Genomic DNA, 13187 nt, shown 5'->3' with positions numbered 1-13187 from the left:
TTTTAATTTTTGGTGGCACTAATGTATATTTGTGGAGTGAATGAATGAATGCATGAATGTATATTTAGTAGATTCTAGTAGGTCTGGGCTAGGTTACAGCATTATGAGGGAAAGAAATTCAACATTATTCCTATGCTACATCGTTCTATAAGATACTATACACAGATGTCGAATACTAAAATTTGATTGTTTTCTTCTTGCATATTTTTCGGAATGAAGCATTTTCATTTCTTAGAATATCATTTTCACAAGAATGTCAGTTTTTGCTGATTTGCTATTTCCCTTAGTTTCAGTTTTTTGAAGTTAAAATATTCTTTTGTGGAAAAATATTCCGTTTTCTTAATTGTGATGTTATCTGTTTAATAATTTTTTCTAAAGGTAGCATTGTTCTCTTGAGGTTTATTAGTGTGCAAAGATGTTCAGACCTACTTAATTGTTGGTGCCAATTCACTGTGTGAAGTGCTTCTTTAAAAATCAATGATGAATACTTACCTACCAATAATGTTATATTCCATATGACAAAAATCAAATCAGATGTTAGGACTTATGCTGGTTTTTACTGTTTTTATTGTAGCAGTGAGGCACTGTTTTAAATAGATGAGGGAGGGCATAAGCTCGGTATTGTCTGTGTATTCCTCTAATAAACAGAGAACATGTTCTCATTTATGTCACACCTTCATTTTACCAGCATCTTAAGTTTTTTCCCTCCTTAGTCCTTTGTGCTTGCTTTTCTTGCTACCTGAAATGTTTATTCTCTAGCTTGTTTCAGTGGTTGTGTTTTTCTCATCCTTGGGATTTGAGATTTAGAGTCATTTTATCTGAGAAACCTTTCTTGACATTCCATCTACATAAATCCTCCATTATTTTCTGTAATACCATTCTCTGTTTTATTTTCTCAGTGTATAGTGTAGATTTTAATTACTTATTTGGTTGTTTATTATATGTCTCCACTAAAATATCAACTTCGTGAGAGCAGAGACCTTAGAGATTAGTTCACTTATTGCTATTGAGTGCTCAGTAAATAGTTTTGTGAATTAAATCTTATTTGTAAATTAAATCTTATTCAACCACCAAAGCTTTAAAAGATTGTGATCATTTTCACTGAACATATTCTGCCTACTGAGCACAGTGCAGTCTTAAGCTGATTCTTACAATGATCCGTTTTTGTACTGTAGTCCAGTAAAATGATGCCCTTAAGGTCTATATGCTAAATGACCTCAGATTATAGTCCTGTTTGTATTTAACCTTTTTAATATATATAAATCACAGCAATCTTATGTGCTCCTTGTTCATAAAAAAAAAAAAAAAGCCTAAAATGAACAACTACACTCCTAGCCTTTACACTCATCTATGTGTGTACGTGGCCATAGGCAATCACTATTATTCCTTTGTGTTTTCTTCCTCTGGTGATTATTTTCCTTCATGTTTCTAAATGTTATAACAATATTTCATAAAAAAGCAGACTTGATCTTGATGTTTCTTGTTACGATAGATAAGGATTTAATTCATCTCTTATTTTTATAGCTTTCTAGTTCTTTTATTATTGTAACAGTAAATAGCATCTTTCTATTTCTGGTCCATTAAATATAGATGACCTCTCTTGATTCCCTAATGGTAAGCACACCTTTTCTTCTCACCTCTTCCCCTTCCCTTTTACCTACTAAATCCTGTTAATTGTACTTTTACTTCGTCAAGAGTTGATAGCATTTACATTCCATATTGTTCACAATAATGAACCTTTCTCATTTCCAATTAAAATTATGATACATTTTAATTTGCATCTTATATATTCATTTTCTTGTAGTTTCTTGTATGTCTTACATACAATATGGTCTTAGTATCTTCTAGCTTTTGCTGATTCTAATGATTGCTTAGAATCTTTTTATCTTAAAGTCCAATTAAATTTCTGTTCTAATTTATACTTTATAGCTTCTTAGTTGGATCACAGTTTTCTTACACATCTTCCACCTTGCCTAGCTTCACCATAATTCTCTGCCCTTTTCCCTTTCTTATAGCGTTTCTATCATACTCTCAAGTTTTCTTATTTTTTCATTCATATTACCTTTCAGTTATATCCTAAGGTAATTTCACATTCCTTACATTTCTGAGAATATGTTTATTTCAAACTTAATTGTTTGGCTTGATAAAGAATTCTACATTGAAAAGAACATGCTCTCAAAACTCTGAAGGAATTGTTCAGTTATCTGCCAGTATCTAGTGTTGGTAATTACTAGTACAATCCCAATCTCATTGTTTGTCATTGTTACATGTTTTCTTCTCTGACCTTCTTTTTATCTATAATGATCTGAAATAATATGTCTGGTGTCGGTCATTTCTCGTTTTTCTTACTTAGAACCTGGGAAATAATTTTAGTTTGAAGACTTAGTCTCCTTTAATTGTGTTATGTCCCCGGAAATATTTCCTCCATTCTCTCTCTTGTATTTCTGGGTCTCCTCTGAAAGTTGAAATTTTTGGATTTTATCTCTAGGTCCCTTTCTCCCTCTTTTTTTCCAATATAGTCCACCCGTGTGTTTTTTATTCTGTAAATTTTATTTAACACTATCTTCTAATACTGGTATTTAATTTGAACAATCATATTTTAAATTTTAAGCGCTCTCTTTTACTTTCTTTGTTCCTTTTTTCTATGGGGTGTGTGTGTGTGTGTGTGTGTGTGTGTGTGTGTGTATACCATTGAAAGAAGCAGGCTGTCATGGGCCCTGAGCATCCCTGCATGTTCTTACTGGTTATGCCAAGCAGGCAGAAGCCTGATTGCTCTTCACCTGGGCAGTTTCTCAGGGATGTGTGTGCAGTGAGAAGCCTTAAGGAGTGAAATAATGTCTCCCACTGAACAAAGCACAGGCTTCTTCTCACTTATTATAAAAACAGTAAGTGCCTCAAACTCAGTGTTCCCCTCCTGTAATACAGTTAACTGTGTGTGCTGGCATTCACGAAGGACCCTGTGTGTCACCCGTGAGACTTGGGGGCAGGGAGAACTGATGTGAATGAACATGAAATAATAAAGTCCTTTGTCTCTGACCCAGCAATCTCTTTTCTGCCAGCCTCCAGGAAACAGTAACAGGGTAGCTTGTTAGCTTGTATGTAAGACAAAATCTCACACCCTGTACAGTTCTTGACAAATTCCTCTCTTTCTGAGTATATTAAAGTTTCTTTTTAATGTTTCTGTACTTTGAATTAGTTTCTTCTGGAGTTGTTTTGTTTGGTATTTTTTTTTTTTTAAATCATGTTAGGTTTTCCTCAATCACATAAGGTGATTTTTTTTTTTTTTTAAATAGTCCAGTCACTTAACTATAGAAAGACTAATATAGGAACTGGTTGGGAGTGGGGCAGGAGTTTGGGTCTTCTATTCCATGTAAAGATACTTAATTATGATCTCCGAGTTCCATTTCTTATTTTCAGACTCTGCTTCTTAATCCAGCATTTTTCCTCTTTCCTGCACTGCAGTCTCCCTTTGTGATGTACCTTCCTCCATCAAAACTTTTCCACTAGCTTTCTGTTTTCCAAGTATTTCTTGAAATCTCTTATCTGCTGCGGACTCCAAGTCGTTGTGTTATTATGAGGTTATACGTTTTTATCTCTTCCATTTTGGGAGAGGAAGGAGATAAACTCCTTTCTCAATTACATGGAGGTAACACACTTTACAAAAACATGTTTTAATGATCATTTGGTGCTTCTAGCAATGCAATGTCTCTGTTTCTACTCCAACCCTACACTTAAATAAAGCTTTATTATTTGGAAATCAACAAAATGTCCAATAGAAATTAATTCAAAATAGGAGTGAATAATGTTCATAGAGTAGGGCTTATTTGCGGCGTTTGGTTAAACTATCAGGGGAATTTTTACTTAGTAATTACTTTAGTAATTTTGAATGTAAATGCATTTTTAGATAAATGCAATATATAAAGATGCAGTATAACTGCGTTGACGATTTAAAAAATGCCTATGATTTTTGTTCTCTGTTAAACTGAATTGCCCATATGCTTAAAAATTGCTTTATGTCCTTTACTAAAAATCATCTTAAGATTTAAATTATATGTATAGGGGATGCTGCAAACCCTAGAATAAGAGTTTTCGATTACTTAAAGGGCCATGCTGGACTGTTGGCCCACACACTTTCCGTCACAACTATTCAATTCTGCCCGTATATAGTACAATAGCGGTCCTAGCAATGCAAATGAATCAGTGTGGCTGTGGCGCCGTAAAGCTTTATGAACAACAAAATATGAATCTTATATAATTTTCACATGTGATGGAATATTTCTTCTATTTTGTTACAACCAGGTAAAAATATAAAATCAGTGCTTGCAGTCTGTACAGAAATTAGCCAACGCTGGTGTGAGAATTACCTGTTTTATTAACAGTTTTGTTAATGCTTGAGTAGTGATACGTTTTTACTCTGCCCCATTCTTGTTACCAGGCAGGCCAATGAAGAATATCAAATACTGGCCAACTCCTGGCGCTATTCATCTGCCTTTTGCAACAAACTCTTCTTCAGTATGGTGGACTATGATGAGGGAACAGATGTTTTTCAACAGGTAAAAGAGTTAGATCTTATTTTGCTAGTATATTTAATAGAGTTGGTTATGGTGGATATGTTTTTGTTGGTCAAATAAAAATACAATTCATTGAATAAGCTAATAAAGACAGTAAGTAGTTATAATAAATTCTGTGATGTGATTAAAGTAATTTTAGCCAGTTTTATCTTTAACATTGCAAAGTTTTTGCTGTTAGAATGGTAAACACATTTTAACTTCTCCAATGTAGAGGAAATATGTTTTTTCAAGCATATAGTGGTAGTTTACATGCATTATCCTTATTTTGACATTTAACCGTATTGGGTTTAGGTGATATTTTGCACAAATACATGAAATTTTATATAAATGCAATGTAATTTTTACTTAACCCTCACTTCTTCCAATGTGACAGGTATAGAGAATTTTACATGTAAAGTAATAAATATTTACTTAAAAGTATTCTCTGTTATGGACTGGATTGTGTGCCTCCCAAACATATGTTGAAGCCATAACCTAGAAGTGACTGTGTTTGGAGAAAGGGCCTATAAGGAGATAATTAAGGCTAAATGAGATCATAGAATGGGACCCTAATCCAAAAGACTGGTGTCCTTATAAGAAGCAGAAGTTACCAGGAGAGTATATGCACAGAGAAAAGGCCACGTAAGGACACTGCAAGAAGACAGTTATCGGCAAATCAGTAAGAGACCAATTCTACTGGCATCTTAATCTTGGACTTCCAGCTTCCAGAACTGTGAGAAAACAAATTTCTGGCTTTTAAGCCACCTAGTCCGTGGTGTTCTGTTACAGTAACCCGAGCAGACTAACACATTCTCATTTACACAGTCCTCTCTGTAGAGCAAGATGATGAATTTGTCATGGTTGTGTCATCATCATTGCTAACATTAAGTGCACGTGATCCAAGCACTCTTCAAAGGGCTTACTGTATATTTCATTTAGTTTCACAACAATCCAATGAGAAAAATAATGTGATCTTCATTTCACACATAAGGAAATTAAAGTGTGGAGAGGTTGCTTTTCTAAGTTTACAAAGTTAATATAATATAGGACTAGAGTTTGAGCTCAGTAGTCTGTCTTCCTGAGTTCTAGTTCTTAGTTATGCTGTTACCCTGCAGCTACCAATATTTTTGTATTTATCACTACTTGATCTGTGCCTTTCAAATGTAAAATTTATTGTAGTACAAGGCGTTGATTAGTTTGGTCTATTTTATTTTGCTCACGTGTGACATTCTTTGGCATAATACTTTATCAGGTCATGGAAAAGCATTTAGTTCTGTAAAGAATCTAGTTCACTAATTATAAATGGGCCATTAGTAAGTATTTTTGCTTATTCGCTTCCAGGTTGATTGTTCATTCATCTTTGCCAGTTTCTAGTTGAGTAAGAAATTCTTTTTTTTTGCTTTCAATACCCTTTATTCTTGGTCTTTCCTGTTAGTATTCCTCACTTATTTCTTCCCCTATAAATTTATTTTGTTGTTTTGGATGTTTCTTTCTGTTCACCTATTCAGCAAATGTCATTGACTGTCTACTCTGTAGGAGCAATGGATTGGTGAGAAACACATACAAAGCTCTTCCCCATAAAGAGTTTACAGATCAGGGAGCTGATAGTAATAATATCATAATAAAACACACACACACACACACATATATATGTACAGATCTTCCTTGACTTATATTGGGATTATGTCCCAATAAAGCCATTGTAAGTCGAAAATATTGTAAGTCAGAACTACATTTAATACACCTAACTACTGAATATCATAGTTTAGCCTGCCCTACCTTCAGTGTGCTCAGAACACTTAAATTAGTCTACAGTTGGACAGAATCATCTAACACAAAGCCTGTTTCTTATTAAAGTATATTGAATATGGTAGTGAAAGTGAAAAACAGAATGGTTGTCAGCGTATCAGTTTTTTACCCTCGTGATCACATGGTTGACTGAGAGCTGTGGCTCACTGCGCTTGGTCAGCATCATGGGAGACTTTTGTATTGTGTATCACTACCCCACAAAAAGATCCAAATTCAAAATTTGAAGTAGTTTCTACTGAATGTGTATCACTTTGGCATCATTGTAAGGTTAAAAAAAATGCAAGTTGAACCATCATAAGTCAGGGACCATCTGTAATTTCAAATAACCCTTACAAAGGAAAATTATAGTACCAAAAGAACCAAATATGATTTCATGTAATTTGTAAGTCTCCATGGAATCTCAGAATTGACCTTGAGATCGTCAGGCAAAGTGCTATTCATTATATACTTGAATCCTCGCTGCCATATTAGGAAATAGTTGTCCAAGTCCAGTCTGACTCTTAGAGCAGAGGCTTCAAGCCCAAATATCTATCCCGGCCAGGTTTGTAAACCAAATGAAGAAAGCAGATTGGATTAGTGTAGTTGCATTATGGTATCTTTATTTACATTCTTAATAATATTAAACACATTAGTTCTTTACTTGCATAATTACATATGTTCTCTCCTATTTTTGTAAAACAAAGTCTTTCTGGGTCTTTTTTTATAAAATAAATCTTTAGTGGAAATACTCCTGTTTCATTTTCTCCTAACTGTTGTAAGAAATAAAATCAGCAAAACACTATGGAGCTGACTGTTGGTCTCGCTGTTGAGGAAACAGTATGGTGTGGATGAGGACTGCAGCAAACTGGAGCAGACAAACTTGACCTCAGAGGGACACAGCTTGTTGTAGCTGTGTTTAGCGAATGCAGGCCACATGCAGCTAGAGCTGTTTTTCTCAAGGAGAAACCCAAATATGAATTTTTTTACAAAATTTTTCTGTCTTTAAAGTGTGGACAACTAATTCAAACTGTGTGCTGAATATTGACTGTACAGGCTGCCAGTATATAACCATATAGATATATTGTAAGATATAATCATTGAATTCTTTTGTATGCTTTAGACATGTTTTTTTTATTTTTTTAAAGTTTGACGTAGACATGAAAGTTGACATCAAGATTATTTTTAGTTGAAAAATTTCCTCAGGTTAATTTGATTCAGCAGAATTCTGAGTTATAGAACTGCTTTGTCTTTTCTAAAACCTAGCTCCTGGCTTAGTAATAAGAGTTATTTTAAAATGCATGAAAGTTGTAGCAGTTAGTGGCTTTTATGGGGAATTATAATGTACAAAAATAGGGAAGTACATATTTTGCTTTATTGAGAACTAAAAGATTTTTAATGCTACGTTTCTTTTCTCACTATTGAACCACAGTTTGTTGAAGTGCTCGTTCTAAATTATTTTAAAACATTGTGCTGTCTGAAAATAATACTAATATGAATGCTAAAACTTGGTAATTCCCGATTTACTGGGGACTTGTTGGGAAAGTAGCTTCCAGTTATACGTGATTCCCTTGAAACGGTTGAGGCTAAGTGAATGATGACAGACCAACCAGTTAATGATTGGGGTGTGTGAGAAGCAGGTCTGGACTAGCAACAAGATCTGCATTGTACCCGGCTTTGTGTGTAGCCTTGGGGAATGTTTACATTTTAATGAAGATGAAAGCTTTGAATTATATGATTTTTTTAAACTGTAAAATTTTTAGATCTTAAACCTTAGTAGGAATTTTTTGATTGTTCCAATGCAGAGAGTTTTTGCTTGTAGTATGTTATTTGCATGTTGGCCCCAGCTATCTCTCGTGCACCCACCATGGAAACACAAAACACGAACGAAGTCCGGCATGGGAAAAAACACAGAGACTGTGTGTTTCGTTTTCTTTAACCAGCCTTACTAATACCCATAACATGGAAGCCCACTGTTGGTACTGCTGTACTTTACTTTGACGTCAGCTGCAAGGACAATTTTTGCTTTGATTTCTCTTTTCATTCTCAGTATTGGGAAATGCTGAGTTGTATTGTACGTCAAGGCGAAAAAACTATTGGCCTTTTATTTGAGACATTTTTCATAATTCTAGAGCAGTGAGAATTTATATAATTTTGTAGTTTGCTACTCAATTCAAATTAACCTTTGTTTTAGGTATTATATTCTTAATAAGCACCATTTATGTTAAAGTAGTCTATTCAATACACTTTTCAAATGGGATTACCTATAGAAAATAATTGTGAGATATAATCATTTTAAGACACTTGAGTTAATAGAGAGATTGAACAGAAGAAGATTATTATTGTGATTTCTCCTGTAGTCTGGTAAATTTAGGTTGTTTAGAACAAAAATGTTGTTTTCTGATATAATCATCATTTTTAAAAAGTCTTTAAATTTTTAATAGGTAATTTAATAATTTGGCATTAATGCTTTTATGCATTTATATTTTTCAACAAGCGGCAGTACTTTAATAGCTGCTAAAGTGAAATAGTATGTTACGTGTGAAGGTTCTGAGAACTTAGCCAAATTCACAAGTTCTTTTTCAGTCAATAGCATATTACAGTGAATAAACACAATAATTAAGCTCTGGAAAGCCACTTGGATTTTCATAATAAATGCTATCTTTTTAAAATTCATGCAGAAAAAACCATAAAATGTTAGAGTAATGAGATATAAAGATTGCTGGGATATTATATTTAGTATATTTTATCTTACGTTTTACAGCTCAACATGAATTCTGCTCCTACATTCATGCATTTTCCTCCAAAAGGCAGACCCAAAAGAGCTGATACTTTTGACCTTCAAAGAATTGGATTTGCAGCTGAACAACTAGCAAAGTGGATTGCTGACAGAACGGATGTTCATGTATGTTTTTATTCCCCACAGTTTTAATAATAGACTAATTAGTTTGGTTTGTTATAGCACTGTAGTAAGGCCACAGGATTCTTAAAATTACTCAATAGAACATTTTTCCTTGCTTAGAGAAAAACTGTGTGATAGCCGTAAGCTGAATTTTGACTGAGGTGAATGTAGATGGTTTTTAGAATAATGGTACATTGATATTTTAAGAACCGTTAAAAAGTACATGAGTTGGGCACAAAATAATTTCAGACGCTAAAATATATATGGAATATTGTTCAAAGGTATTAGTAGAGAAATTCTAATTAAAAAGATGTGTAATTTTTATTTAGCTTTTGGGCAAATACAAATGATATAATACTTTTCATGAACCATGGGGGAAAATATAGATACTGTTCTTTGGACTATGGAATAACTAATTCTAAGTGTGTGTAATGTCTTTATTTTATGTAATTTAACTTTTAACAATCCTCCTAGAAATTTAACCTAAGGATATAATTAGGAATGATTCAAATATTTAGCCATAGAAATATTTTTTAAATAACATTCATTGTAATGGAAAACAATTGGAAATAAGTGAAATGTTTAGAAATAGGAGACTACTTAAATGTACTCTAGCTTGGACAACAATGGTCTACAAGTATATTTGACATAGAAGCTCAAGGTGTAGGTTAGAAAAATAGTATTTCTAGTATGATCTAGAATTTTGTTTTAAAGCATAAATATGAGTGTAGATATGTAGACAGTTTATTCAGGAAATAACAATCTTGATGGTATTTAATGTCTATGTGGAGGGCTTAAGGCTGCTTTATTCCTTAATCTCACCAGAATTTTCTATAGTGAACAGTTAGAACCAGTAATTTTAAAGTACATTTATTCTAGAATATGTAATTTTACCATAAGGTGTAAACATATTTATTCTTAGTCAAGATGGGTATCTCTCATCATTATTAAGTCTTGTCATTTTTTTTTTTTTTTTTTTTTTTTTTTTTTTGGCAAATATTCAGTTCTGCAACAGTATCCTTTAGCTCATACAAGATACTAAGGGTAATATTGAAAAAGTACTATTAATTCTTTATGAGTTACTGAATTTTCATCAGAAATTATTCTAATCTATTGATCACACCTACACTTTAAGTTACTTGATAAATACACTTTTGTTAAAAAGTCTATTTGGAAATAATTTCAACCTTTAAAAAGTTTCACACATGAAAATAATGCAAATAGTACCAATGTATACCTTTATCAAACTCACCTATACTTACCATTTTACCCCTTTTGCTTTGCCACTCTATTCTCCCCCACCCCTGTCTCTCTATATACATACTTCATAGATGCGCAAATTTTTTTTCAGAATGTGAACCGCATTTCCTGAGAAATACATAAGAACAGTACGGATATCACCTTCACAGATTTACACTGATGTAATATTTTTATTTGAACTACTGTCCATATTCTGTCAGTTGACCTAATATCCTTTAATAGCATTTTCGTGCCTCCAGTATAAAATCCATTCTAGAGTTAGATAATGTGTTTAGTCGTCAGGTTTCTTTAGCCTCTTTTAATCTGGAATATTTCCATAGCTCATCTTTGTCTTTTAAATGCATTGACATCTTGAATCCTTTTCCACTTTTTAAATAGAATGATCCTCATTTGATTTGCCTGATATTTAATTTTTTCTGATATTTGTTTATGACTGGATTCTACTTATACATTCTCAGACACAGTACTACATAGGTCATGTTTTGGTCATGACATCTGTCTGACTCTCATTGATGATCTGAAATGTTGATCATCTGGTCAAGATGTTTTCCATTTCTCTGCTGTATAATTACTTCCCCCCCTTTGAAATTAGTAAGCTGTCTGTGTGGAAACACCTTAAGAGCAGAGAAATACCATACTCCTCATCAGAACTTTTGCCTAGATCTAGTATCCATTGTTGATTTTTCTCTGATCCAGATTTTACCAAAATGGTTGCAAGGTGATGATGTTCTGCTTCTCCTCTGTCCATATTTCTAGTTGGCCTTGAGCATTTTACTGTGAGCAGGAGTTCTCCCGTCCTACCTATCAATCAATCAATCATTGGTAGGGACTGATGAGTTGCATTTTTTTCTCCAGTGGTTAGTAAGTTATTACTATAATTAAATATTTCGGTACTAAAATTGTCTAGATTTGACTAGTGGGATCTTCTTTATGCTGGCTCTTGTGTCCGCGTGATATCTCGCCTTCATTTTTTTAAAGCATTTTCTTACTTTCCTGACACAATTTCCTCACGTAATATATCTCAGGCTTATCTACCTAATCTACCCCGTGGGGCACTTAGTTACCCATCTCTTCTCAGAGCCTTGGTTTCTTTTAGTGGGAAGTGTTTTTAGAACCAAGATTTCATAACAATGCCATCCACTTTTTAAAAATAGCTTTAATGTTTTAGTGGACACCAACAAGAAAATGAAAAGACAACCCACAGAAGGGGAGAAAATATTTACAAATTATTTTTTTGACAAAGGACTTATATCTAGTATGTATATAGGAAATCTTATAACTCAATAATAAAAAGACAGCCCAATTAAAAAGTGGACAAAGAATCTGAATAGACATTTACATAAGGAAAATATACAAGTGGTTAATAAGTACATGAAAAGATGCTCAGCCTCATTAGTCATTAGGAACATGCAAATCAAACCTACAGTGAGTTAGTATCGCATACCTATTTAGGTTGGCTGGAATCAATGAATGAGAGAATATATTGGCAAGGAAGTGGAGAAATCAGAATTCTCATATACTACCAATGGGAATGTAAAATGGTGTAGCCGCTTTGGAAAACAGCTGGGCAATTACTCAAACCAAGAAACCTAGCATTACTATATAACCCAGCAGTTCTACTCTTAGGTATATATCCAAGATAAATGAGCCGTTTAGGGTTGGAGGGTGAAGGGTATACCAGGGGGATTGCTGAAGGGTTATTTTTTTATGTGATTGGAATGTTCTGATGCTGACTTTGGTGATGGTTGCAAAACCCCGTGAATATACTAAAAACCATTGAATTGTACACCAGGTGAATTGTATGGCATGTGTATTATATGTCAGTAAGGTGTTAAAAAAGGCTAAAGATGTTAAACTATCCCAATTTGGAATAATAAATATATTATATTCCCATGTCCTCCCCCGTACTAGATGATCTTGTGTTTCATAGGTGAAACACAGCAGTTCTGTGTTAAACATAAGTAACGTGTGTGTATACTAACTGTTCACCTAAAGCAGGTCTTTTTATATAGTCATGTTGAAAGACATTTGTTTTTGATTTGTAAAGAGTAAAGAGAGTGTTAGTTCCACAAATGAAAAGTAGGGTGGCACCTTTCTAAAGTTGTGGTGTTGAAAATTGGAAGGACTAGAATATGGTCAAGAGAAAAACACTTTTACTTTATTTGGCTCTTAAAATTTTCATTGCATGTTTGCAGATTCGAGTCTTCAGGCCACCCAACTATTCTGGCACCATTGCTTTGGCCCTGTTAGTGTCACTTGTTGGCGGTTTGCTCTATTTAAGAAGGAACAACTTGGAATTCATCTATAACAAGACTGGTTGGGCCATGGTATCTCTGGTATGTTATTGTGCTATACTTTTTCTCCTTATTTCTTTGTAAATAGTATAAGTTGTATGGTTGTTGATTTTCAACAAAGATGTCAGAGTAATTCAGTGAGAAAAGAATAGTCTTCAACAAATTGTGCTGGAACAGTTAAATATCCTCATGTAAATAATGAGCCACAACCCTTTGCTCACACCACATATAAAAATTACCCAAAATGGATTATGGGTCCATATGTAAAACTAAAATTAGAAATCTTCCGGAAGAATACAAAATCTTTATAACACAAAAAGCATAAACCATGGAAGAAAAAATAATAAATTGGACCTAACCAGGATTAAAATATTTCCTCTTCAAAGAATTTATAGA

At 33.5% G+C, this 13187-nt stretch overlaps 1 protein-coding gene across 4 annotated transcripts in view; it reads left to right on the top strand.

Annotated features, from left to right (window-relative positions):
* TUSC3 (tumor suppressor candidate 3) overlaps nt 1–13187 on the top strand; it is a 221527-nt gene that overhangs the window by 102896 nt on the left and 105444 nt on the right. For all 4 annotated transcript variants that reach the window (XM_040643325.1, XM_040643322.1, XM_040643323.1 and 1 more), the window contains exons 3-5: nt 4436–4553; nt 9100–9240; nt 12693–12833. In XM_040643325.1, coding sequence (XP_040499259.1) covers nt 4436–4553; nt 9100–9240; nt 12693–12833 — 400 coding nt within the window. The remainder of the gene's footprint in view (nt 1–4435; nt 4554–9099; nt 9241–12692; nt 12834–13187) is intronic.

Source organism: Ursus maritimus, unplaced genomic scaffold (assembly GCF_017311325.1).
Source record: "Ursus maritimus isolate PB19 unplaced genomic scaffold, ASM1731132v1 scaffold_28, whole genome shotgun sequence".
NCBI classification, from domain to species: Eukaryota; Metazoa; Chordata; class Mammalia; order Carnivora; family Ursidae; genus Ursus; species Ursus maritimus.
This window is presented reverse-complemented; position numbering and strand designations above follow the sequence as displayed.